The 27,772-nt window shown below is 43.5% G+C and overlaps 1 protein-coding gene across 3 annotated transcripts in view; it reads left to right on the forward strand.

The window, feature by feature from the left end:
• CLIC5 (chloride intracellular channel 5) overlaps positions 1-27,772 on the forward strand; it is a 264,527-nt gene that overhangs the window by 67,090 nt on the left and 169,665 nt on the right. The window contains exon 1 of one of the 3 annotated variants that reach the window (XM_033937346.1): positions 18,909-19,470. The exons of the other annotated variants lie outside the window; for them this stretch is intronic. Within the exon in view, the coding sequence (XP_033793237.1) occupies positions 19,408-19,470 (63 nt within the window). The 5' untranslated portion in view covers positions 18,909-19,407. Of the gene's footprint in view, positions 1-18,908; positions 19,471-27,772 lie in introns of those variants that run through there. 3 annotated transcript variants of the gene reach the window in all.

A 27,772-nucleotide genomic window follows, 5' to 3' on the forward strand; every position in this document is an offset into this window, starting at 1 on the left:
TGAAACATTGGCCAGTGTTGCAGGTGCATGAGAGCATGAATGACACTCCCTTATTTGCCTATACTAGGGGCCGGAATTTAGGTCAAATTTTGAAACATCGTGACCCTGCTCATCAGAACAGAGAGGGTCCTCATGTATGTTGTCATCAGTGTGTATATTGCCCTCATGTCCTCAACACTGACCAAGTGGTAATTCCTCAAACAGGGGGTAAGAAATTTTATCTAAGAACTGGTACTAATTGTTTGTCATCTGCAGTAATATACTGTATCATTTGCCCTTGTGGGCTATATTACATAGGACACAATCGGCGGGCAATCAAAATCCGCATCGCCAAGCATTTGAGTAATATAAGATGCAAGCGGGTATCTGCTCCCCTGGTGAGCCATTGGCTTGAGCAACAGCATTTGATAGAGGAATTACAATATACTGTTTTAATGCGTGCTTATAAAGAAACTGGAAACATTACTCAACATCTACCGTACTTTATTTGGAGCAGAAGTTTATATTCCAGTGGCATACCTTGGCCCCCGCAGGATTAAATAATGATATTGAATGGTTTCAATTATAGTCTTTCATTTATGACGTAAGAAGTGATGACGTCTAAGTCAGTAGAAAGGAGTGGAAAAGGGGTGTGTATATAAAGCGTGGACTGCTGGGAAGTTCCCTTCGTCAGTAGCACGTCTGTGTGCAATATGGAGTGTTTGTACCGGTGAGTCGTAGAGTATGTGTGTGTATACTGAGTATTTTCAAAGTGTTACGTTTATTGAGAAGGTAGAAAGTAAGCTGTTTGGTTCAGTGTTGATTTGAGTCATCAATGGAATGGAGCATTTGAGCTATAAAGAACGACTCAGGAAACTGGGATTGTTTACCCTCGAGAAGAGAAGACTGAGAGGGGATTTGATAGAGACTTTTAAAATATTAAAAGGATTTGATAGAATAGACCAAGAAGCAGCATTGCTAACATTTTCTGATGTGACACGGACAAGAGGTCATAGCCTGAAACTGAGTGGCAGCAGGTTCAGGACAAATGTCAGGAAGTTTTGTTTCACACAGCGAGTGGTGGGTGCTTGGAATGCACTCCCGGAAGAGGTTGTGGCGGAGACTACTGTACTGGGTTTCAAGCGCAGGTTGGATGCACACCTTCTTGCATATCATATTGAGGGATACGGTAAAGTCGGGTCTCCAAAAAGGAGTACCTAAATGGGCCGCCGCGTGTGCGGAGCACCGGACTGGATGGACCTCGGTCTGATCCGGTGAAGGCGCTTCTTATGTAATTTCAGTACCCCTCCTGAAGAAGCCAGCAGGTGAAACCTAGGTTGGGGGGTCGGTAATGAGAATAAAGGAGGAGCCCGGAGCAGTTATGTTTATCACCCACACCATTCAAAGTTAAGTCGATATTATATATTATTTCATTTTGATTTAATTTTGATTTGATGTTATTTAGTCTTTGTATGGTGGAGGAGACTGTGAACAACTATGATGGTCTCTTTAACAGCTGCTCCGTGATTTTTTCACCGGACCTCAGCTGTGGGTCTGAGTGTTCACTTAACCATATCAGCTAAGTGTCGAAATAAGTATTAGTTTTTGATGTAAAGAAGAAAGGTGATTAATAAAAGAGTTATTCATAGTATCACCTTGGATAAGTGAGTTCCCTTGCAGTTTTTGAATATTTACACCAACTGAAACGTGGTGTAAATCCTCATGCCTAAGGGTTCCTTTAACAAAGCCGTGGTAGCGATGCTACTGTGGTAAATGCATTGAAGCCCATAGGAACTCAGTCGGTTTCGGTGCACATACTGCAGCAGCATTGCTACCACAACTTTGTAAAAGACCCCCTAAATCTGGTACAGATCCCACCTTATTCTATAATTATGTACATAAATTACAGCAATGCTCCCAATCCACTCATGACCCTCCCATTTCTGCACCCCATTTTTGGACCCACATATAATATGTAGGCATTGAATTGCTCACCAGTCAGGTTAGATGCAGTAGACCGGCATCCTAGGCTACCAGTTCAAGATGGATTAGGCGCCTCTTAGGTGCCTAACTTACCCTACTTTACAAAACTATGCAAGGGGTCCCCAGGGCTGGCTGACACGCTGACTATGGACTTTTCCTCCAGGAACTTGTCCAAACTTTTTTTAAACCCAGCTACGCTAACTGCTGTTACCACATTCTCTGACAACAATTTCCAGAGTTTAACTACTGAGGGAAAAAATATTTGCTCCTATTTCTTGTTATACTTTCAGAGCACAACAGCACTATATTTGGGGAGTCTCCTTGTACCCCTCCTTCTTATGTGTATCTATACAGGTCTTTCACTTGCTTTGGTACAAACTGAAAGGGGCAGCAGAGCCCTCAGTCAAAGGAGGAGGAGTTGATAACCTGGAGTGGATTCCTTCTACATGGATCGTGAGCATGGTGAGAATACCCTACTGTCCAGAATAAGACACCTATCTACTAGAAAAGATACTAGCAAGATAAAACCTTAATCTCTTTTTGCAGTATGCGCCTATAAATTTAGCACTGGAATAAAATTAGCATAAATATGAACAAGGCCACAAAATGGGAAAGCTGATATTTTGAAGAATATATGTAGTGCTTACTGCTAGTGTGCATTGGCTGAATGAAATGAAATGAAAGAAGGAATCTACAGTAATAATATCTGAAAATTGCATATCCCTTCCTCAATAACTGGTTTTGTTATTATTTCTGGACAGGACCTATTACATAGAAGGGTGTAGTGCCCTCTAATGGACAATCAAGAGTACTGTATACCAACAGTTCAGATAATTTTCATGTTAATGGTATAAGGTTTTCAGATGTCCATGATGTTTGGAAACTGTCTCTGAATTTTAAAGGTCTAGCTCAGATGACTGTTTCTTTTCAATTATTAGGTCTCTGATTTAATAAGATGCTGAGGAAAATAATTCTATATTTCATCTAAAAATTAAATCCTAAAATAAAATATAAATAAATAAATTTAAATGAAAAAGATAATTACTTCAAAAATATTTTTTTTAATTTCTCAACATAACTACTTGACAAAACGTAGGCCCCCCTTTTACAAAGCTGCATAGCAGATTGCCATGTGGCAAATGCTCCGACGTTCATTTCTTATGGGCGTCAGGGCATTTACCGCACCGGCCCGCACTGCCAGCTTTAGTAAAAGTGGGGGTATTATCAAAGGTATTTATGTATCTTTTGCTACACAAGTAAAAAATGTATGCTTATAGGAGCTACCTTTTACTAAGCTTCAGTATGCAATAATATATGCTTATCACAGCTTTAAAGAGCTTACTACAGGGTGCACTGAGGTATCCCATGATAAGTTTCAAATGGGCATATCTAGAGCAGAGAATGGACTTTCTTACGCTAATCAGCACATCATCATTGCTGCTTGCTAATTGATTAGTGAAAGATTAGCAGCTGAACTTGTACTGTCTACAAAACAGGTGGTAGTAGGGGCTCATGCTCTAATTTTTGTAATGACCACGTGCTAATGGCAACATTAGTGCAAGGTGATGAATTCCGAAAATGGCAAGTTGGCCATTTTCCTGCTGCAGTAGAAATGACATTAGCTTGTGGGAAAGACCTGCAAAGCATGCTAAGATCACTTTCTACCATAGCTTTGTAAAAGGACCCCTCTGTGATGAACACAGAAAGATTTTGTTGTTGTTTTTAATTTTTTTATGAAAGGACAGAAAATTACTATCCCCCCCTTTTTTTTATATATTTATTGTTTATTAGTTTTATACCTTTACAAGAAAATACATCTTGCTTAGGAAAATACAGCAGGAATAATTGTTCAAATGTTCAATATCACATTTTATAATAATAAAAGAAAAAGAAATACGGGTATGCTTTCTTAGACCACAAAAAGCTATTGAGGGGGGGGTTAAGCAGATAATTGAGAAGCTAATCAATCATATTACAAAGAATCAAAAGTACCATGAAAGGCCTAACATAACACTCTGCATTCTAAATACCATTAATCACCTATACACCAGCAGCGATTTTCTTCAGTTCCAAAAAAGATCTTAACTGCTCTGGTTGAAAGAAGACATACTTAACTTGCATTGCTAGAAAAAGTTTTCTCTTTTCCTGGGTAGCCTTAGTTACATCCAGGAACACCCATATCTTTTTACCGTAGAACAATTCTCTAGAGACACGAAAGTAAAGTTTCATAAAAGAGTCAATGTCCTGTTGGAAAATAAATGAAGCCAGAAGTGTCATTCTCTGAGTCATATCTGTAATAGATTCCTCTAATATGGCTGAAATATTATTTAAGTCCAATTGTGGAGTCTGTTCTCCAACCCCCATTGTTTCCCGGTTTTGGGTGAAGAAGGCAAATAATAGACTTTGATCAAAGGAGGAATATTGTCCGTTGAATACTTTAAAATTTCTACTAAGTATTTCTTAAACATATCATAAGCTAATATCCCAGGTACTTTGGGGAAATTCAAAATCCTAACATTCAGCCTTCTATTAAAGTTTTCTATATTATCAAATTTATGGTGTAAAGTCACTGAATCTTTAATTGCAGCATTTTTAAAGTCCACAAGGGATTTCACTTCTGTTTTTACTTCCGTGAAAATATTTTTAGCTTCAGTATTTGACTGTTCCAGTGCCTTGGTTAATTCGTCCATCTTATTAGCCAACATTTGTACCTTTGTAGAAGTCTTCGTTGCCTCAGAGTCCATTTTCTGTAACAGTCCCCAAATCGCTGCTAGTGTCACCTCACCGGAGGGAATAAACTCCCCAACGTTGGTCGCCATCGGCAGAAGCTCATCTGCTCTGGGCGCTTCCCCCCTAAGAACTCCGTGTGCAACTTTGGCAGCACTTTCCGTTCCTACTGCCAAAGCAGAAGAGTCAGCCGGACAGGGAGGTGGTTCGGTGAAGGGGGGCGAAAGTGAGATCTCATTTCCGTGTGGGCTGGAGCCTTCTCTACTCTCTCCCACCGCCGGAGTTACTTCGCCCCGCTGGATGCAGATACCAGGTAACAATTGCTCAATCGTCTGCTGACGAGCTAGGAGCATTGGCGTCGAGGAAGCTGGCGTCTTAATGCTCCCTTTCCTCTTATGGGGCATTTTTTCTTGCGAGTAATACTCCCGAAGCAGAGAGAGCACGATCTCAGCGTCTGGTCGATGCCGCCATCTTGGCCTCCACTATCCCCCTTTTTTACGAACACATAGTACGGGTTTAAGTGCTAGCAGTGGCTATAGAATTCCTATGAGTGTCGGAGCAGTTACCAGCGCTGCCGGCGCTAAAACCCATGCTATGGGCTCTTTTTACTAAGCTGCAATAGCATTTTTAGCGAGCGCAGAATTCTAGTGCACGCTAAACCCACGCTACACAGCTAGAACTAACACCAGCTCAATGCTGGCATTAGTGTCTAGTGTGTGGGGCAATTCTGCGTATGCTAAGCGCGCTAAAACCGCTATCGCAGCTTAGTAAAAGGAGCCCTATGTGTTCATAAAAGAGGGGGGTTTACTTTTTAGTTTATTTTAATGAAACTAACAGTATGCAAAATTCCCCCCCCCCACAAGAAACACATTGAGTAATTAATTTGCAAAATGTAACATTACATTAGAATTTCTATGAGCATCAGAGCAACGTCAGAGTATTTAGTGCTCCGGGTGTGGAAGAAACCTCTGTCACGGCTTAGTAAAAAAAGGGGGGGGGGATTTTTTTAATTGTTTGAATTGGAACTGTTAATTGAAAGCACTAATAAAAACAATTAAAAATCTATTTTAAAAAATTAGGTGGAAAGCGCCTATCAACTTGCAGTATGCCACCTACACCAAGGCACCTACTGGCAATTGCACGGATAGTAAGCGTGGTTAGGGGAAGAATTTGGGCATGGATTAAATTAGTATATTAGGCCAAGAAAACCTTGGGTTAATATACCAGCACCTAAGATTATTATATTTACTGACACCTAAATTGATATAGGCGCAGTGGCGTACCTAGCATATGTGACACCCGGGGCCCATCATTTTTTGGCACCCCCCAATCTGTACGAAAAACATGATTTTTAGTAACAAGCCACATGTCACACATGAGTACCTAGGAAAAGGCAGCATCTTACATACTGCAGTGAGCAGTACATCAATACACCCATTGTAAAACTAAACAAGCCAGACTAGTTACAGGTCAATCCTACACCATCAATCCTAACAGAAAACCATGTCTTTCGAACACACAGAACACAGAAAACACCTTCGCTTAGTATGGAATATGTCATCACAAACTAACTCCTTCCCTTTTACAAAACAGTAGTGTGAATTTTAGCCACTGTGGTAACAGCTCTGATGCTCATAGAATTCTGAGCATCAGAGCTGCTACCACCATGGCTGGTGCTAAAAAACGCTCCACAGTTTTGTAAAAGGGGGGATAAAATAGAAATACATAGACAAAGGTTAAATTGAACCAGTAAGAAGCTGGACTTTGCATACAATGCAACACCACAGAAACAGTGACACATGTCTCCTAAAGCAATAAATAAATAGAACATTTTTTTCTACCTTTGTCTTCTCTGATTTTTGCTTTCGTCATCTTCTTGTTACTCTCTTCCTTCCATCCACTGTCTGCCATCTCTCCGCCCCTATATGGCATCTTCTTTCCTTCTATGCCCCTTCCAGAAACTGTATGCCTCCCCCTTCCATCTCTGCTTTCACCCCATTGGTCTGGCATCTCTCTCCTCTCCTTCCCTCTCCCACACCTCTCTTCTCCAATCCCTTTCTTTCCGCATTTTCCTTTTCAATTTATTTTCCATACCCTTTATTAATCATGTCGCTCTTTTCTGAACCCTCTCGAGTATTGCCATATCCTTCTTAAGGTACGGCGATCAATATTGGATGCAGTACTCCAGATGCGGGCGCAGGATAACTTCTTTCATTCTGCTTGTAATACCTTTCTTGATAATACCTAGCATTCTGTTTGCCTTCTTAGAGGCCGCTGTGCACTGTGCCGACGGCTTCATTGTCTTGTCCACCAGTACCTCCAAATCCTTTTCTAGGCTACTTTCACCCATTACCAGCCCTCCCATCGTATAGCTGCGCCCGCACCTGGAGTACTATGTCCAGTATTGGTCGCCATACCTCAAGAAGGACATGGTGATGCTTGAGAGGGTCCAGAGAAGAGCGACGAAAATGATAAAAGGTATGGAAAACCTTCCATACGAAGACAGGTTAGAAAGGCTGGGGCTCTTCTCCCTGGAAAAGCGGAGACTCAGAGGAGACATGAGAGTGACTTTCAAGATCATGAAAGGCATCGAGAAGGTAGACAGGGACAGATTCTTCAGACTATTGGGGACCACAAGTACAAGGGGGCACTCGGAGAAGCTGAAAGGGGACAGGTTTAGAACCAATGCTAGGAAATTCTTTTTCACTCAGAGGGTGGTGGATACCTGGAACGCGCTGCCGGAAGTTGTGATAGGACAGAGTACACTACGGGGTTTTAAAGAAGGATTGGATAAATTCCTGAAAGATAGGGGGATTGAGGGATACAGATAGAGGTAGAGATGGGATATAGAGAGAGTATAGATAGAGACCAAGGGGGTTTTAAGGGTTCAGATAAAGATCACTGTACAGGTCATGGGCCTGATGGGCTGCCGCGGGTGCGGACTGCTGGGCGCGATGGACCTCTGGTCTGACCCAGCAGAGGCAACTTCTTATGTTCTTATGTACATCAAGTTTCTGTTTCCTACATGCAAGACTTTACATTTATCTACGTTAAACTTCATCTGCCATCTTTTCGCCCACTCTCCCAATTTGTTCAGGTCCCTTTGTAAATCTTCACAGTCCTCTTTAGTCCTAACCCCACTAAATATTTTTGTGTCGTCTGCGAATTTTATAACTTTGCACTTCGTCCCTGTTTCTAGATCATTTATAAATACATTGAACAGCAGCAGTCCGAGTACCGACCCCTGGGGAACACCACTCATGACCCTCCTCCAGTCAGAGTAATGGCCCTTCACTCCCACCCTTTGCCTCCTACCTGCCAACCAATTTCCGATCCATCTATGTACGTCTTCTACCCCATGGTTCTTCAGTTTCCGTAGTAGGCATTCATAGGCTTTTTGGAAATCTAAGTATACGATGTCTATGGGGTCCCCCTTGTCCATCCGTTTGTTAATTCCTTCGAAGAAGTGCAATAAGTTCGTTTGGCACGATCTTCCCTTGAAGAAGCCATGTTGGATTGTTTTCATCAGTTTGTTCCTTTCTAGATGCTCATCGATGCTGTCTTTTATCAGCGCTTCTGCCAACTTCCCTGGAACCGAAGTCATACTTACCGGTCTGTAGTTCCCCGGGTCGCCTCTTGATCCTTTTTTGAAGATGGGCGTAACATTAGCTATCTTCCAAACCTCCGGGATCACGCCTGTTTTCAGGGATAGATTGTAAACCTGCTGTAGTAGTTCTACTGTTTCCTCCTTTAGTTCTTTCAATACCCTAGGGTGGATTCTGTCCGGGCCCGGAGATTTGTCAGTTTTTATTATTAATAATAATACTAATAATAACAGTTTATATACTGCAGGACCATGAAGTTCTATGCGGTTTACAATGATTAAAGAAATGTTATTAAGTATGTCCAAGACTGAGAAAGGAGATCACTAACTTGCTGCTCTCATACACACCGTCACTGCCCTCCTAGCACATGAAAATACTCACCTGTTTTTACATCAAGCACTCGGATCACATCAATTGAGCCGGTGACAATGTGGGAAGCAGATCTGCTTGTGTACGTCTTCAAGGCTTACCTCCATGGAAGTTAATTTATCTGCTTGATCTCCTTTGAAGATTTTTTTAGGTTCCGGCATTTAAAAAAAAAGAAGCCCTAACAGCAATGACAGGAGGCTGCTTCCTCTATCACTGCTGTTAGGGCTCTGCGCCTGTGTCAATTGCCACTGTGCGATTGATCTGTTGGGTTTGCATGCAAACTTGGCAGTGCATCGATCGCTCATCCAGAATCAGCTAGAGAATTGACCAACAGCGATCCCGCCGGTATCTTTAGTGCATCCAGGCCTTGGTCCCTAGGACAGTATAAAATGTCAGAGGAGCTCAGATATCTTGAGAAAAATCTGCAGAAAAGCTGTTCCTTTAAGGTTCTTCAAAAATCATTATCTGGAAGCTCCTTCCAATTTTGAAGCGTCCTGTAAGTGATAATTCCATCTCCTTATTATATATATATAAAAAAATCTCCTTTATTGAAGAGACACATTTAGGGGCTGATTCTATAAATGGCACCTAGAAAAATGGCACCAGATGTGTGTCAATCACACTTAGGCACCTGAAATGTAGGCGGGTATTTAAAGGCCTACATTTCAGGTGCCTAATTTTTGGGGGAATGACGCTTAGTGGCGCCTAAGTCACACTATGCCCAAAGAAATGCCCACTTAGACATTGGGCGCCGCTAAGTACATTGCAATAGGAGCCTATTTGGATAGGCGCCTATTGCTTAATTAATTTTTTAAAACCATTATTGAGGCTGCTAAGGGTATTTTGCCAATTAAACTTTTTTTTGTCACTGGCTACAGTGGTATTAGCTCTGATGCTCATAGAATTCCTATGAGCATCAACGCTAATATCACTGCGGCTGGTAATTAAAAAAAAGCCTAACATGGCTTCGTAAAAGGGGGATAAGTTAGGCGCCTAAGAAGTGCCCTTTATAGAATCAACCCCTCATTGCATTAGAAGGGTAAGGGAGCTCCTACATCCTTCATGTAAGCTGGTTCTAATGGTAGATGTGGTGTTGTAACCAGAAGCGAATTAAAAGCAGGCACTATACTAGACAGCCATAAAATCCTCCGTAGTGCTGTGGTTTTTGGCACATGCGTTTCTGAGTGCAGTACAATATCATGGCACAATGACCTGGCTTGTACTGTTTGAGTCCCTTGAGCATGTTTACTGGCAGTGCTGATTAAGATAATGAATATTGCAGTTGTTTGTCATGTCAGAGGGAGAGAGGACTTTATAAACACAATTCTTCTTTTTCCTTTCTATCGTGCGGTGAAGTTACCACTACAAATAAAATGGAATAAACTGGAAGTTTTCTAAATCACAGTTTCAGTGATTGATATGATTGACTTGTATGCAGCAGGCTGATTGGTGAAGCTTGGCTGTTCTCTAAGGGAAAAATACTGTGTTAATTAGTGGTTTGGTTCCAGTGTGACACGGTGTCACTATGGAGCCCTTTTAATAAGATGCTCTAAGAAATGGGCTTCGAAGGCAATTCTATAAAAGGCAGAAAAATTTAGGCACCCAGATTCGTGATGCTAGGATATTCTAAAAAGGAAAGGGATTAGGATTTGAAACATCGCATGGACAAGATGTACTAAGTGGTTTTCATTCAGGTACTCAAGCATTTTCCCTATCTGTCCCAACAGGCTTACAGTCTATCTAATGTACTTGGGGCAGTGGAGTATTAAGTGACATGCCCAGGTTCACAAGAAGCAGTGTGGGGTTTGAACCCACAAACTGAGGTTGCTGAGGCTGTAGCTCTAACTAGTTGTATAGTAAGGTGGGGGGGGGAGGGGGAGGTGTGTGAACCATCCCAGGCACCATCTTAATAGGGGGCACTGATTCATCTCCCCCTCTCTGCCCTGCCCCTCTCCAACTGCCTGTGCCTTCGCTTCCCCCACTCTGATGTCACTTCCTGGTCCAGCTCCAGCCTGCTGCTCATGCTGGCCTTGGCTCTCCCTCTAAAGTCACTTCCAGGTTGCAGGACCAGGAAGTGACATCAGAGGTAGAGCTGAGGCCGGTGCGGGCAGCAGGTTGGAGATGCTGCTCAGGCCAGCAAAGTTAAAGAGGTGTGGGGGAAAGAAAGGGGTGTACTCACAGCGGAGGGGGGTGGAGAAGAGAGGGAGACCCCACTGCACCGAATGCCTCCTGCCCTCACTACACCACACTGTTCTCACCAGGTACCCAGCTTCTGTTATAGAATGAAAATTAATTTGGCATGTAAGTGCCTAACTCTAGGGGCCTTACTGTAGTGCCAATATTTAGGCACTAACACCATATGTAAATGTTGGCACCTAAACGTTGACTGCTTCCTAAGCATTCAATTTACAGTATTCTGTAAGTATGGTGCCTAAATGTGTGACTTGCCCATGCTCCGCCCTTATGCACCCCCCCTTTAATTTCCCCACTAAAGAACTTGTGCTAATTTATAGAATAGCACCTACTGTAAGTCTAATTAGGAACCTAACTGCCAGTTACTGCTATTTGGACACTTAACATCTGTTTGAGCCTCTAACTTGCGGTGTACTATTTAGAATTAGGGGGCATGTGTGTTTTAACGCAGGACTTTCCATGTGCTAAGACCATCTCAAGCATGTTTCTAAAATAATTGTTCTTGTTCCTGTGCTAATTTTTCCATTAGTGCATGAAACCTTAAATATATAAATGCGAAAGCACCTAGAGCTGGATTCTGTATAGCAGGGGTGCCCACAAGGTCGATCGCGATCGACCAGATTGCCAAGGCAATGCGAATCGATCATGCCTTCATGTTCTCCCTGATGCCGTAAAAAGGACAGCAGAAGCACAGGGCTCACCAGCCTTCCTCCCTCCCCCAAGTCAATTCTGACGTCAGAGAGGAAGTTCCGGGCCAGCCAATCACTTCTGCTGTCCTGTTTACAGCATTGGGAAGCAGGGAGAGCTCAGAACTCGTCAACGGTGGCTTGGAGGCCTGTTCCCCGATGGCGGCGGTGGCTTGGGAGGGGGCAGGAAGAAAGAAAGAAAGGGGGCAGGGAGACAGAAAGAAAGAAGGGAAACAGAAAGAAAGAAAGGAGGGACAGGGAGACAGAAAGAAAGAGGACATGGAGAGAGAAAGAAAGAAAGGGCAGCAGGGAGACAGAAAAAGGAGGGGGGGCAGGGAGAAAGAAAGAAAGGGGCAGGGAGAGAGGAAGAAAAAAATTGGGGGAGGTAATGAGGTCTAGAGGAGAGGAAGCATACAGGAGGCTGAAAGAAGGGAAGAAATATTGGATGCACAGTCAGAAGAAGAAAGTGCAACCAGATACTCATGAAATCACCAGACAACAAAGGTAGGAAAAATGATTTTATTTTCAATTTAGTGATCAAAATGTGTCTGTTTTGAGAATTTATATCTGCTGTCTATATTTTGCACTATGGCCCCCTTATACTAAACTGCAATAGAGATTTTTAGTGCAGGGAGCCTATGAGTGTCAAGAGCAGTGCAGAGCATTCAGCGCAGCTCCCTGCACTAAAACCAGCTATCGCGGTTTAGTAAAAAGGGAGGGGGTATATTTGTCTATTTTTGTATAGTTGTTACTGATGTGACATTGCTTAAAGTCATCTGCCTTGACCTCTTTGTGAGGCCCTTCGTGGGGACTTCGCCAGGACCTCATAGAATCTCTGATGCCTCGAGGAACCAAACCTTAGATGCTTTCTGTAGCACCTCCACCCTGTAGATACAGCACGTCTTTGCTGCTGCTGCTGAACGTTGCATAGTGCAAGTTGTCTATATTTTGGCCACCAACTTTGAAACTGACACTCTTTTCTTCCACATTTGCTTTTCTGAAGACGGCTTCACCATAAAGGCAGATGAGATTTAGCAAAGAGCGGCAGCACCAAGCCAAACCCCACTCCCTCAAGACCAGCAACACCACTTCTGCCCTGTAAAAGGGACGATGAAAGACCTCAACAAAAAAAAAGAAAAGAAAAAGAAGCAGCAGACCTGGCAACAACCATAGGCAGGGAAAGGAGGAAAAATCACTATCTTGTCCCTCCTTCCTCTACTTGATCCTTGCTGCACCGGACCGAGCCAAGCCCCACTCTCTCAAGACCAGCAGCACCTCCCCAGTCCTGTATAAGGACCGATGAAAGACCTCAACAAAAAAAAAGAAAAAGAAGCGGTGGACCCGGCAACAACTCTCTATTGCCACCTACAACATCCACCTACACCAAGCTCACACCACCTCATCCAACAGCTTCTATCTACAACCCCTCCCCTTTAACAAACACAATGAAGTCTCCCATGGTAAAACAAATGTACATTGTCCTGCTGCTCACCTTACTCCTAACAAACTGGAAAGTTGCAAGAAACAACCTCTTCCATATCCCAGTAGTTCTAACAGCCAATAGACTTCACCATCCAGTCAGGAAAAGTTATAAAAACAGAAACCTGGTAGATTGCTCCTCCCATACACACAACAGCATCTCCCCAACATGGGAAAGAAGACTAACACACACACCAATGTACATGTCTCCTTCCAATGCCCTTCTCTGGCCCAAAACCCTTCTCTACCCAAAAAGGGTCAATAGCATGCAAATGGAATACACCCCACTTGCCTGTGCTTACATGAACATCAGAGCGCTAGGTCCAAAGGTCGAACTAATAAGGGACCGGATAGAGAGTGAGAAGCTAGGTTGCCTTTTACTCGCCAAAACCTGGCTAACCTCTGACTCCGACCCCCGTAAAGCAGAATTCTGTCCATGAGGTTACAAACTAGTGGTGGTTTGTCATGAAAAAAAGCAAGGGGGAGGTCTGGCTATCCTAGTCAAAAACAACTTACATATAGAAATACTGGAAAAAGCCTCCACACTCTACATGGATCTACTTACCTGACAATTATCTGGTGATACGCTAAAAGGCTCCATGACCTGCCTCCTCTGCTATGGAATGTCTGGGAGATGGGGAGTTGCGAAACTAGAATTTGAAGATTCTGTACTCATCATCAGCACACAACCTGATCCTAGGAGATCTAAACCTTCACCTCGAAGACCACTCCTCCCAGCAAGCAGAAAACCTTTTATTTCTTGAAGTTTTATCCTACTAGATTCTAGACCCCCAAGCCACACATGACAAACGTCACCAACTTGACATAGCAGCCTTCATGACCCAACAACCCATCTCACCTGAGATTAACATCTTAAAACGAGGCCTGGCTCTGCTCCCTCTGGTCAGACCACTACATGTACACTTTCAACATTAACTGGGCACAAGGCAAAATCAAACAAGAAACCCAAAGATTGACCTACGTAACATGTCAAATTATCGATCCATCCATATTCTGGAACAAAGCAGATTCCATGATCAAAACCTGTAATCACAGAGAATTTATATCTCAATGGCGCATGCTAAGTGAGACAATCCTGGATGAGTTGGTACCAATACAAACAAAGAACAGAATCAGCAGGAGAGCCGACAAATGGTTCGATAAAGAACTATTCCTACTCAAAAGACAATGCAGACAACTTGAAATAAATTGAAGAAAAAGGAACCAAGAGCACACAAAAACAGCATGGAGAAACCTGATCAAACAATATAAGGTTAAACTAAAAGAGAAATGGAAAGCATTCTACTCCAAAGAGGTAGCTTTGGAAGTCCAAGATACAAAAAACCTATTCAAACTAGTAAGAGAGCTCACTGACACCAAACCCTACCTAGCCACCAACGGAAAACTCCCCCACTCAGCCACCCAACTCGCAGATCACTTCAAAAACAAAATCACATCTGCCAGGCCCACCTTTGAAAACATCCCAAGCCTTCTGGACGAGGTCTCATTAGGCCTCACAAAAGGAGACTGCTGCAGCAGACAGGATATGGACCGACTTTCCAACAATACAATGGCCTGACCTGAACCGACTCTATAAAAAGTATAGCCAAGCAGCATGTGACCTTAACTGCCCCCTTACCTGTTAAAAACCTCCACTCCAGAATTCTGAACTCACCTCATGCAATGGGTACAATCACTGCTCACAGAAGGCCTATTCTCACAGGAGCTCAGTGAGATTATCATCACCCCAATAATGAAGTATCCAAAGGGTGAAACAGATCTACCTTCAAATTATAGACAGCCTTTATACCAATATATGTAAAACTAATAGAAGGCCTTGTAGCACAATACCTCACAAACTACCTAGAAGACCACAGCCAACTTCACCCCTCACAATCTGGGTTCAGGACCAACTACAGCACAGAGACACTATTAAGGTCACTCCTGGACATAGCCCAACAGCACCTAAGCAAAGACAAGAAGATGCTGGTCATACAAATTGATCTTTCTACAGCATTTGGCCTGGTAGATCATGCCATCCTACTACAAACACTGAAAGCAACAGGAATCACAGGCAAGGTACACACATGGTTCCAAGGATTCCTACAATCCAGGACTTACAGAGTCAAAACAAAGAGAGATAAATCAGAATCCTAGTCCAACCCCTGTTGCGTACCCCATGAGTCACCACTGTTTCCAATGCTTTTTAACTTCTACATTGCCTCTCTCGGTACCAGCTTGGACAAACTAGGTATAACATCATACAGTTACACAGATGACATCACCATGCTTCTCCCTTTCGAACAACGAAATCCCACCATAACAGGAAAACTATATGAGACATTAAAAATAGTTGAAAAATAGATGAAAAACCACAAACTATTGCTGAACAAGGGCAAAACGAAATTCCTACTGCTCGAAAAGAACAAAACTCCAACCATAACAGATATAGAAATAAAATCTATCACATATCCATGCAACCCACCCTAAAACTTCTTGAGGTGATGATAGCTAGATGCTGCACCATGCAACTGCAAATCAACAAGACCGTCCAGAAATCCTTTGCAGTCATGTACAACTTATGACAAATTCTTCGATAGGGAGCAATTCCGACACCTGGTCCAGTCCCTAGTCCTGGGACTTCTAGACTACTGCAACGTCCTTTTCTTCCCATGCCCCACAAGCATGATAAGACAATTACAGAACAAATTACAAAATACAGCCCTCAGACTGATATAATCACATCACCACCACATACCTAGACACACACTGACTCCCAATGCAAGCACGAGTATTATTCAAATTTTACTGTCTACTATTCAAAGCCCTGAATGGTGATACCCCTACCTACCTGACTGATTGCCTTATCTGAAACAACTCAACCAGCCAAGGACAAGGAGAACTCAGACACCATTTATTCATCCCCCCCAATCAAAGGCACACAGCACAAGAAGATGTACGACAGTCTACTAGCAACTCAGGGAGCGAAACTTGACCACCACCTTGCCTCCTTTCTGACAGCAACGACAGATTACAATACCTTCCGAAGGGAAATAAAGACCCTGTTATTCAGGAAATTTGTCAAGACAATCTAATTTCTTACCTTAATTATCCCTGATTCTGAATCTCACAGTCTTATAATTAGGACCCTGATTCTGTAAATCTCCTGGAAATGTCCAGCTTACTTCTTTTGTAATCCACCTAGAACTGCAAGGTTAATGCGGAATAAAAGTCTCTAATGAAATGTAATTATTGGCAATTATTGGCAATAATAAGAATTTACCTGCGTATCTTGCTATAAAGATGAGCGCCTAAATTCTTGTGCATGGATCCAAAAAGGGGGCAGGGACATGGAAGGGACATGGGCGTTCCAATAATTTTGTGCACAGTATTGCAGGTTTCAATTGGTGTAAATCCTCATGCCTAAAAGTTAGGAGCTACACGCGATTTTATAAACGGCGCCCAATTCACAGCACCATTTGTAGAATAGCGCTAAGTACTCGTTTGTTTTCAGTTATGTGCATAACTGAATTTAAAAATAAGGCTTATGTGGTCAGCATCCCACTTATGGCATCTCCATGTAAGGGTTTGTTTGGGAAGGGTTTTGGCTGCGCTAAGATATGCGAGGGCGCTGAAAAGTTCTTAGCCCAACCAAGAAGGGAATGACGTGGAGCCATGAAACTTACAAGTTATTCCACATATTCACCCCTAAGTTCAACACACTTGGCGTATCATGTCTGAAGTTTCTGTAACCCTTCCCCCAAAAAATACTCTGATCTCTGGTCACTGAAATACTCCTCCACTGCTGCAATCACCTCTGAATCACCCAAATTGTTGCCCTTTCAAACTCTTTTTAAGGTTCAGAAACAGAAAATAGTCAGATGGAGCAAGATCTGTTGAGTAAGGTGGATGGTCTATGCAAGGAAACCCCAACTGCGTCAAAACATCCATCATTTTCTCAGCCTTGTGAGCAGGTGCATTGTCTGGCAATAAGAGAACTCCTTTCCACAGATTCCCTCTCTTTTTTTTCCCTTTCAATGCTTCCTTTAATTGGCACAGCAAGTTACAGTAGTATTCTGCATTAACTGTTTGGTCCCTTCCTGATCCTAAAACACTATGGCCATGGTCTTTCCTGCTGACTTTTGGGCCTTGATTTTCCTTGGCCTTGGAAAATCCGAGTGCTGCCCATTGCATGGACTATTATTTAGTCTCAGGATCACAGTGGTGTAAACACGTTTCATCAACAGCAAACTAGTTGTTCCAAAATGTTGGCACCAGCTGAAAATGCTGCAAAATCAACTTGGAAGTGTCCACTCGACATAATTTTTCTTCAACATTCAAACATTTGGGCTCCAACTTGGCTGACAGCTTCTATGTATACCCAGCTGCTCGTGGATTATACACCCAACACATTCCCTGGATACTTTTAGTGTCTCATCAATTGTTTTAGCTGATATTCACCGATTTGCTAAATCGGGTCATGGTCAACAATTTCAGGAGTTGACACAGTTTGAGGCCTTCCAGATCTTGCTGCATCTCCATGCTGAAAGTTTGCACATCACCTCTTCACTGTGGAGTACATTTGTCACTCAATGTTTGCATCATACATTCTTGGATTTCCTTTGGAGTTTTCTTCTGCAGGAATAGGAACTTTATGACAGCTTGGAGTTTCACACTTGAAAATTCTACATTTTTCGTTGACATGGTTCAATCAATGATCTGAAACAGTGAAAACATAGCATTGCAATTCTGCATATTGGCACTTTGCAAAATAAAATAACACTCTTCAGCTACAGCACCCTGAGGTTGTGGGTTCAAGCCCCATGCTGCTCCTTATGACCCTGGGCAAGCCTCTTAATCCTCCACTGCCCCAGTTACACTAGATTGATTGTGAGCCCACCAGGACAAACAGGGAAAATGCTTGAAGTACCTGTATGTAAACTGCTTTGAGTGTGGTGGTAAAACTACAAAAAGGCGGTATACCAATCCATTAATCCCTTAAAATAACGCTCAGAATTTAGAAAGCTGGTTGGGCTGAGAACATTTCAGCACCCCCATCCTATTACAAATTTTAAAATCCAAGCTATGCACAAGCTGTCTCATAAGAACATAAGAATTGCCTGGGTCAGACCAAGACCAGTGGTCCATCGCGCCCAGCAGTCCGCTCATGCAGCGGCCCCCCCCAGGTCGAAGACCTGTGCCCTAACCGAGACCAGCCCCACCTGCGTTCGTTCTGGTTCAGCAAGAACTTGTCCAACCTTGTCTTGAATCCCTGGAGCGTGTTTTCCCTTATAACAGACTCCGGGAAGACCTTCGTGCCAGGCTAAGGCTACATTCATTTCATAGAAAGTTGGCTGGGCTGAGAACTTTTCAGCACCCCCTCATATTACAGATTTTAAAGATCCAAAGCTATGCAACAACCATCTCCATGAGAAGACCTTCATGCGAGGTTAAGGTTTCATCCAGTTCATGGAAAGTTGGCTGGGCTGAGAACTTTTCAGCACCCCCTCATATTACAGATTTTAAAGATCCAAAGCTATGCACAAACCATCTCCATGAGAAGACCTTCATCCAGTTCATGGAAAGTTGGTTGGGCTGAGAACATTTCAGAACCCCCTGGTATTACAGTGCAAAAGCCTTCTAGTAAGAGCCCCCCCCCCTCATGAAATTCCCTGCTGGGAAGTCTCTCTCTGCCATGCACTTTCACTTTGAGTCTCGCGCCCTGGATTCTGACCGCCTTAGCCCCAGGTGGTGCCTGTGTTTTTGCCGCGGGCGCCGAAAGGGTTAAAACGTCTGCAGAGGTCACCGGGTTAGCCAGCCCGCCGAGTCAGCAGCCTGCACCGCCAAATGCTAAGCTGGCACCAGAAGTTTCCTGCCATTCTTCCTCCTGCCTCCCAAGGGCTCCCGGCTAGGCCAGGGGCTCCGCGATCTGGCAGCATGGAGGGGCGCGGCTGCCCAGCTGCTTTCGGAGGTGCTCGGGGCAAGCCTAGGTACCGCCGCCTCCTCCCCCGGGAGCTAAGCCCAGCCTTTCTCGCGCGCTCAGGGCTATTTTTGGGCTCAGAGTTGTGTGAGCGGCAGCTCTGACAGATGAGGATACGGTGACACAACACAGCACCCGGCCGCCTGTTGCACCTTTAAGCGCGGCTCTAAACAGACAAGAACCTATTTTTTTTTTTTTTATTGTTATTAATACTGTTTCTGAGTTCTTTGCGGGCTGCTGAAGAAGGGAGAGGCGAAGCCACCGAGATAGATTCATATGTGCAGAACAGGTGCTTTGGAAGATTGTCCAGGAGCCGCTTCAGGGAAGGCAATTGAATAGCCCTCACTGACCTGGGGGCCTTCTGAGGCCATTCTCTGTAAAGACAGCCGGCGGCGGCATTGATAACATGACAGACGCTGCTGCTGCTAATGGGGAGGACAAGGACCCTGAAATCGAGCTCTTTGTCAAGGTAGGTGGTCGTCTCTCGAATCCGACTTCTAAGCTGGCTTTTTTTTTAGTTCTCAACCTGGGTGTTCATATAACTTTCACCCATCGGAAAACCCAGGACAAATGCAGGGAGCAAGGGCATGAGCCTTTTAAAAGCCTGTAGCCTCCCCTTCAAAACATCTGCACAAAAACTAATATTGGCAGAGCAGAGTGATGGAAAGATAACAGTTTTGGGAGGCTATTGTAACTGTACTGTCAGTTTCTTAGGAACGGGCTCTTGCTGGTTCTGTATCACTTGGTGACCACTTTTGATTACTATAAAATTAATTTAACAAGAACTTCCGTCCACTAACCCCCCCTCCCCCCAGCACATCACTGGGATAGTGATTAGGTTTTTTTTTTTGCATTGGACTGCTTGTATACTTATTTTATTTTTTTTCAGAGCTCTCTGTGTCTCTCCCTGTCTTGTCTTCACCTATCCAGGTATAAGATCTCTTTCCACCCTCTGCTCTTGTAATCAGTTCTAATACAGGAGAAAGAGAGGGACAGGGGACAGAGAAAAATATCTACTGTACCCAAATGTAAGTTGCATTGGAATTTTCACTGAAAAGGACTGAGCTAACCCCCCCCCCCCCCCCTCACCCTCAAAAACTGACTTTACAAACACTTTTGTTTCTATGTGGCACCTGTGTTTCAACTATAACTACTACAAACTGGACTGGAGGGGGGAGAGAATGATATAATTACAACAATGTACGGTACTCAACTGTCAGTGGTACAGTAAAAACAAGCACCGCACAGGCAGTTTCAGCATACGAAATGGATGTAGCCTTAACCTCGCATGAAGGTCTTCCCATGGAGACAGTTTGTGCATAGCTTGGATCTTAAAATCTGCTGTACTTTTTTGGAATCCTGCCAGGTCCTTGTGACTGGGATTGGCCACTGTTGGAAACAGGAAACTGGGCTTGATAGACTTTTGGTCTATCCCAGTGTGGCAATGCTTATATTCTTACGAGATGGAGATGTGATGTGAGTACTTTGTAAATAATTATGCATGTAGACATATAGACCCATATGCTATAAACAGCGCCTTGTTAGGTGACGGTAGGCACCCTAACGACGCCTAACTTAATTGGTAAAGCCATTTAAAAAAATTTAAATAAAAAAAATGCAGGCGCCGAGAAAAATGGTGCCTTCATCACATCTAAAGTGGTGCCTTAGAAAAGTGTTACTTAACTCGGTCCTGGAGGACCCCCTTGCCAGTCAGGTTTTCAAGATATCCACAATGAATTTGCATGAAAGACATTTGCATATAATGGAAGCAATGTATGCAGATCAAGTTTATGCAGATTCATGGTGGATATCCTGAAAATCTGACTGGCAAGGGGGTACTCCAGGACCGAGCTGAGAAACACTGCCTTAGAACACCTAAGGTCAAAAGTAAGCGTAGTTAACTCCGGAAATTACCTTAGGCATTCTAAGGCACCGCAGTAGATGCAATTCTCATCAAAGGAAATGTGGGCCTTTAAAATCCTGGCTACGTTTCCGGCACCTACCTTTGACGAAAGCCATGATTCTGTAAACAGCACCATTGCATGATTGACATGCGATTGGTGGCCATTTTTTAGGCCGCCACCGATAACAGAGCTGCTGACAGAATCCAGCTTAGAATGGCTCCTGACCGGTTAAATACCATTTTAGCACCTAACCACAGATATTAAGCGAGAGATAACCAGCCAAACTGGCTATGTTTAGCTGTTAAAATATGCTGCATAAATAGCAGACCTATCTTTAACTGCTGTGCACTTAACCAGTTAAGTGCTGAATATCGGCTTAACCGGTTAAGTTGCTATGGGCAAAACTGAAACCAGATATTCAATTCTGGTCACTGGAAATAGCCCAGCATTGAATATCTGAGTTGAACACCAGCAGCGGGCAAAGTGCTGCCCGCTGGTGGCTGAATATCGGGCCCATATGTGTCAGTCTGTGGGTGCTTGAGCACTCCCAATATTGAGCAAATACCTCCACTTTGTCCAAAGAGGGGATTATTATGATGGGTTCAGCACCCCTAACCATTCTAAAAAGTTAGCGGCTATGGTAAGATGCACACATGTGCACCTAGCTCAGTGCAAAAGCATTTGTGTGCTGCAGGGGATAGCTCTGAAAGCCTGTTTTAGGCAGGCACATAGGGCCTAGGTCACCTATGTAAAATACCATGGTCATCTTTTTGGGCCCTTCAATTAGGATTCCTATTATAAAAATATAATATAATATAATTCTATTATTACCAATGTTCCCTCAAAGTTGTACGGGAGTCCTTCAACTGCATTGCTGCTAAGGTGTGTGTGTGTGTGTGTGTGTGTAAGATGCTTTTCAGTCGCAAGAGACAGACAGGTTGCCTAGAGTCCAGCAGAGTTTACCTGACTCTCACTATTGAAAATATGAGAGTGAAATGGTTCATAGTCAGTGGCACGCGAGACACCAGTGCGCCGACAATCCAGCGCTGACAATTCGGTGCAAGAAAGAAGCGCGCTGCAGGAAAACTTATTTATAAAGATCTCCGACGGGGGTGTTTGGGGGGAAACTCCCCCCCCCCAACTTTACTGCATAGTGTTTGCGCTGCTGTTGGGGAGGGTTGGGGGGTTTGGAACCCTCCATTATAGAGAAAACGGCAGCGCGGACACTATGCAGTAAAGTGGGGGGGTTCCCCCCACACACACCCCACCAGAGCTCTTTAAAAATAAGTTTTCCCACGGCACGCTTCTTTCTTGTGCCGAATTGTCAGCGCTGGATTGTTGGCGCGCTGGTGTCTGGTGTGCGATTATCCCGTCACCTAGTGAAACAGCACCCCTCACAGTCAGGGCTATAGGTAGAAGACTCCTTCACAGCTAAGAGGGAACAGTGAGTGATTCCCAAACCTTGTCTTGGACACACCCCAGCCAGTCAGGTTTCAGGATATCTACAATGAATATTAATGAAACGATTTGCATACAATTGAGACAGTGCATGCAAATTTCTCTCATGAATATTCATTGTACATATCTTGAAAACCTGACTGGCTGGGGTGCCTCCAGGATCAGGTTTGGGAACTACTGCTTTAGGGTCTTTATTTAAATGGGGTCATGGTAAAATAGGTTCCCAGAACTAGCCCCTTTAGGGACTAAAGGCTGACATGCACACGTTTATACCTGTTTTGGAACAGGTGTACTTGCGTGCATACACTCTAATCTAATCTAATCTAAGGCTTGGCTTTATATACCGAGAAATAGAGGCTGTTTAACACATAAAGTGGTTTTTAAAGATTTACGAAAAAATTGAAGTGAACCAGAACTCCTTAAAAGAAGAGGAAGATCATTCCAAAGTTGAGAAAACTTAAAAATCAAAGATTGACTAAAAATCTTGACTCCTTTAATCCCTTTTCTCGAAGGGAGAAATAGTTTAAATTGTTGGTTGCTCTAGCAAAAGATAGTCTATATACATTCCAAGATAAAGGAATAGGAGGGGTAAAGATACCATATAGGATTTTAAAAACAACACAAGCACATTTGAATTGAACTCTAAAATAAACCGGGAGCCAATGAAGACTCTGAAGCAACGGAGCCACATGATCAAATTTACATTTCCCAAAGATCAATATTCTGAATCAACAGTATTCTGAATCAGTTGCAATCTATAATGGCAGGTTTTTGTGTAACTGTGTATTTTATAAAATATATTTGTACTTGTCAGCTTTACTTCTGTTCCACTATGCCTCCAGGAACATCTACAAGTGTATGGGTAATTTATTAAAGGCCTTTTCTGCTTTTAACCCTCCCCCAAATGTTGCGTACCTGTAACAGATGTTTTCTGTAGACAGTAGGATTAATAAGGCTCACAAGTGGGTGACATCATCCCATCCCACTGGAATCAGTGCATTAAAATACACCAAAGCTAGCTTTGTGTATTGTGCTTGAACCCACAATTTTGTGTGTGGTAAAGCCCTGTGCACACCATTCCAATCAGGTTAACACAGTAAATGTGCCACTTAGACAATTGTACTGAAGAGTTAAAGTCTGTGAATGCCCCAGGGCTTTAATTCCAAGCAAGAGGAAGCGTGAAGGGTCATCTGAGGTGAAGTATGACACCACCCAAGATGATCTAAAATCCCAAGTCCAGTACCTAAGCCCTGCTTATTTATTTTTAGTATTTACCACTTATAGCGTGCTTGTGTACCTGAATAAATTCATTCTGGTGGGCTCATACGCTAACTAATATTTCTGGAGCAACAGGGGATTAAGTGACTTAGGGTCACAAGGAGCAGTGTGGGATTTGAACTCACAACCTCAGGGTACTAAAGCTGTAGCATCAACCACTGTGCCACCAATGGATCTCGTATTTGGAGGCTCCTCCTCTTGGGAGAGCAATGTTTTAACAGCAGATTTTGCCTCGGATTCAAATTCAGATTGAGTCCTTCAGAGAAAAATGAAATGACTAGACCAGGGGTGCCCAAACTTTTTGGGCTTGCGAGCTACTTTAAAATGACCAAGTCAAAATGATCTACCAACAATAAAATTAAAAAACACAAAGCACACTTTATGCTGAGAAAATGTTAATTATCATTCCTATTCTGGGTTTTTTTCAAAGAGGTCAAGGCAGATGACTCTATGCATTGTCACCTCAGTAACAACCATACAAAAATAGACAAATATACCCCCTTCCTTTTTATTAAACCACAATAGCAGTTTTTAGCACAGGGAACTGCGCTAAATGCCCAGCGCTGCTCTCGATGCTCATAGGCTCCCTGCGCTAAAAAACACTATTGCGGTTTAGTAAAAGGGGGCCATAGTGCAAAATATAGACAGCATATATAAATTCTCAAAGCAGACACATTTTGATCACTAAATTTAAAATAAAATCATTTTTCCTACCTTGTCTGGTGATTTCATGAGTCTCTGGTTGCACTTTCTTCTTCTGACTGTGCATCCAATCTTTCTTCCCTTCTTTCAGCCTGTATGCTTCCTCTCCTCCAGACCTCATTCCCTCCCCTAACTTTTTCTTCCTCTCTCCCTGCCCTTTCTTTCTTTTTTCTCTCTTGATGCCCCCTTTCTTTTTTTCTGTTTCCATTCTGTCTCCCTGCCTGCCCCCTTTCTTTCTTTCTTTCTCCCTACCCTCCACAAAGCCACTGCTGCCACCATTGGGGGAAACAGGCCCTAAAGCCACCGCCGTGGCTGCCCCAAGCTCTCTCTGCTTCCCACCGTCGGGCCGACCAGCATTCTCCCAACGTCAATTCTGCCTTCGGAGAGGAAGTTCCGCCCAGCCAGGCAGCGATTGGCTGGCCCGAACTTCCTCTCCGACGGCAGCCTTGGGGGGCCAGGCAGACCTGGCCGGCTGTGCACCCCCCCTAAGGCTGCACCCGGGGCGGATCTCCCCCCCCTTGGTACGCCACTGAAGACGTTGCAGTGGCTCCTCTCACGAATCCCCACCTGCGTCGGAAGTCCGATGCAGTCGGGGATCTTGAGAGGAGCTGCTGCTGCATCTTTCAACTTAAAATACACTAAGGCGAGCAGGGCAGACCGCTGCCACTGCTTCCTCTCATCTCTGCCCGCCCTCGATTGAGCGACACGAGAAAACGTATGAGCGACGCCACTGAAAATAGTGAGCGATCGCTCATGCGCTCAGCTTAGAGGGAACATTGGCACCAACCCAACACAGCACACCATCACAGAATCCTCATATGTGTTATTATCAAATAATAAAAAAGTGTAATAACACCAGTGTTTAACCAAAATAATAACTCATTAGTATATATACACCAGAGCTGCTCCAACAGTCAGTCAAACAGGAATACTGGACAAACATGAAAAAATTACTTATCTCAGTGTTCCTCCCTGCTTTCTGCTGCTGCGTTTTTGAGCTCACAAATCTAAAGGTTCCTGATGAAGGATAATTCTCCGAAACTGAAGCTCAGTTGAACCCTTTACTTTGAAGCGGCCTCTGTTTTTTTAATGTGCAGCTTCCCTTTGGGCTTTTCTTGTCCCACTACATTCTGGGAGTCTTGATGTCTCGCACAGAGCCCCGACTGAGATAAGTAATTTTTTCACGTTTGTGCAGTATTCCTGTTTGACCGACTGTGTTGGAGCAGCTCTGGTGTATATATATTAGTGTCTATAAGAAGCAAGATCTTCAGTGTTCAAGGGCCCACACTATGGAACTTGCTTCCATCTAACATTTGTTTAGTAGAATCTATATCGCTATTTAAGACCACACTCAAAATGTACCTATTTGAAAATGGGCTATAAATGATGTCCCTCAAGGCCAAGAAGGTACGGGACCGCTTTCTTGCAGTGTCAACTTCTTAGATGGTTTGTTGATGCTCTTATACTGCTATCCTTTCCTATAATATTGTAGTTCCTTTCTGCTACCTTTTTATTTTGTAAACCATTTTGATAATTTTCTCTCTAGCGGTATATTAAGTCTTCAATAAACTTGGAAACTTGGACACTGGTGCAAATCTGCTATTTATATTGTCATATAATAAAATGGTACAATCTCCCCCCTCCCCAATCCTAAGCTTCTGTGCTTTAAGTAACTCCAGGAGCCCGGAATTCATGAGGCTTAAATTCTGTACTGTAGACATTTTGGTATATTTGTATAGTTGTATAGTTGTTACTGAGGTGACATTGCATATTTTAAAGTTATCTGCCTTGACCTCTTTGAAAACCCCCCCGAATATAAATGCTAATTAACATTTTCTCTGCGTACAGTGTGCTTTGTGTTTTTTTTAAATTTTATTGTTGGTAGATCATTTTCACTTGGTCATTTTAAAAGTAGCTCACGAGCCAAAAAAGTGTGGGCACCCCTGTTATAGAGTCTTTCCCTGTGGTTTCATTTCCCCAGTGTTTATGGAGTCCTTCCCAGTGGATTAACTTTCCCGGTGAATTCACTTCCCCAGTGGTTATGGAATCTTTCCCAAAAGATGCAATTTCCCAGTGAACTCTACTACTACTACTATTAATCACTTCTATAGTGCTGAAAGGTATACGCAGCTCTGTACATTTGACATTTAATAGATGGTCCCTGCTCAGAAGAGCTTACAATCTAACTTTTACAGATAGACATGACATATAGGGTTGGGGATGTAGAGCCCAAGGTGAGAGGAGTTAGGAGTTGAAAACCCTCTTGAAGAGGTGGGCTTTTAACTTGGACTTGAAGACTGCCAGAGACGGAGCCCACCATAGGGATTTGGCAATTTGTTCCAAGCATACTGCACAGCAAGACAGAAGGGATGGAATCTAGAGTTGGCAGAGGAGGAGAATTGCACAGATAGGAGGGACTTATCTGCTGAGCAGAGCTCATGGGGTGGGGGTGGGGGGATGGAGGAACATAAAGGGAGATAAGTGAGGAGAGAGAGTGGGGGACAGCTGAATGAATGCCTGTGTACGTCAGTAAGAGGAGTTTCAATTGTATTCAGAAATGGATGGGAAGACAGTGAAGTGTCTTTAGGAGAGGGGCAACATGAGTATAGTGGCTCTCATGGAATATGAGTCATGCAGCTGAATTCTGGATGGATTGGAGGAGGGAGCAATGGCTGAGTGGAAGACCTGAGAGTAGTGAGTTGCAGTAATCTAAGTGTGATGTGATGAGGGCATGGATAAGGGTTTTGGTAGTGTGCTCAAAGAGGAAGGGTCAGATTTTGGTGATATTATGGAGGAAGAAGTGGAAGGTTATAGCAAAATGTAGCTAGGTGGAGAAGGAGAGAGAAGAGTCAAAGATGACCCCAAGATTGAGAGTAGACAAGACAGGGAACATGAGAATGTTGTCCACAGAGATAGAGAAGTGGGGAGGTGGATTTAGGCAGTAAGATGAGCAGCTCCGTTTTAGCCATATTCAGTTTTAGATGGTGGTGAGACATCTAGGTGGCAGCATCGAACAGGCAGGCTGAGACTTGGGTCTGGGTTGCAGTAGAGATATTTGTGTGGCGAGGTAGATCTGGGCGTCATCAGCATAGAGGTGATATTGAAAACCATGGGAGGAGATCAGCGCTCCAAGTGAGCAGGTGTAGACTGAGAAAAGGAGCGGTCCCAGGAACAGAACCTTGAGGTACACCAATTGATAGTGGGATTGTTGTGGAGGACTGTGTGCCTTCAATAATTCTCTGTTTGAAGTCACTATCTACCTCTTCTCTCTGAGTATGGGCATTAAAGTGGGTTTGTAGTTCTGGTGTCCCTTTTATAAGTGTTGCCCTATTGACTTTAACTTTGATGTGACACTGACAGTTACATCCTGTGGTCACTGGGCGTGCTGATAGTGTCAAGTCTTTTGCCAGCTGCAGTCTTTCTAGTTTG

Source organism: Geotrypetes seraphini, chromosome 3 (genome assembly GCF_902459505.1).
Source record: "Geotrypetes seraphini chromosome 3, aGeoSer1.1, whole genome shotgun sequence".
Taxonomy (NCBI): Eukaryota; Metazoa; Chordata; class Amphibia; order Gymnophiona; family Dermophiidae; genus Geotrypetes; species Geotrypetes seraphini.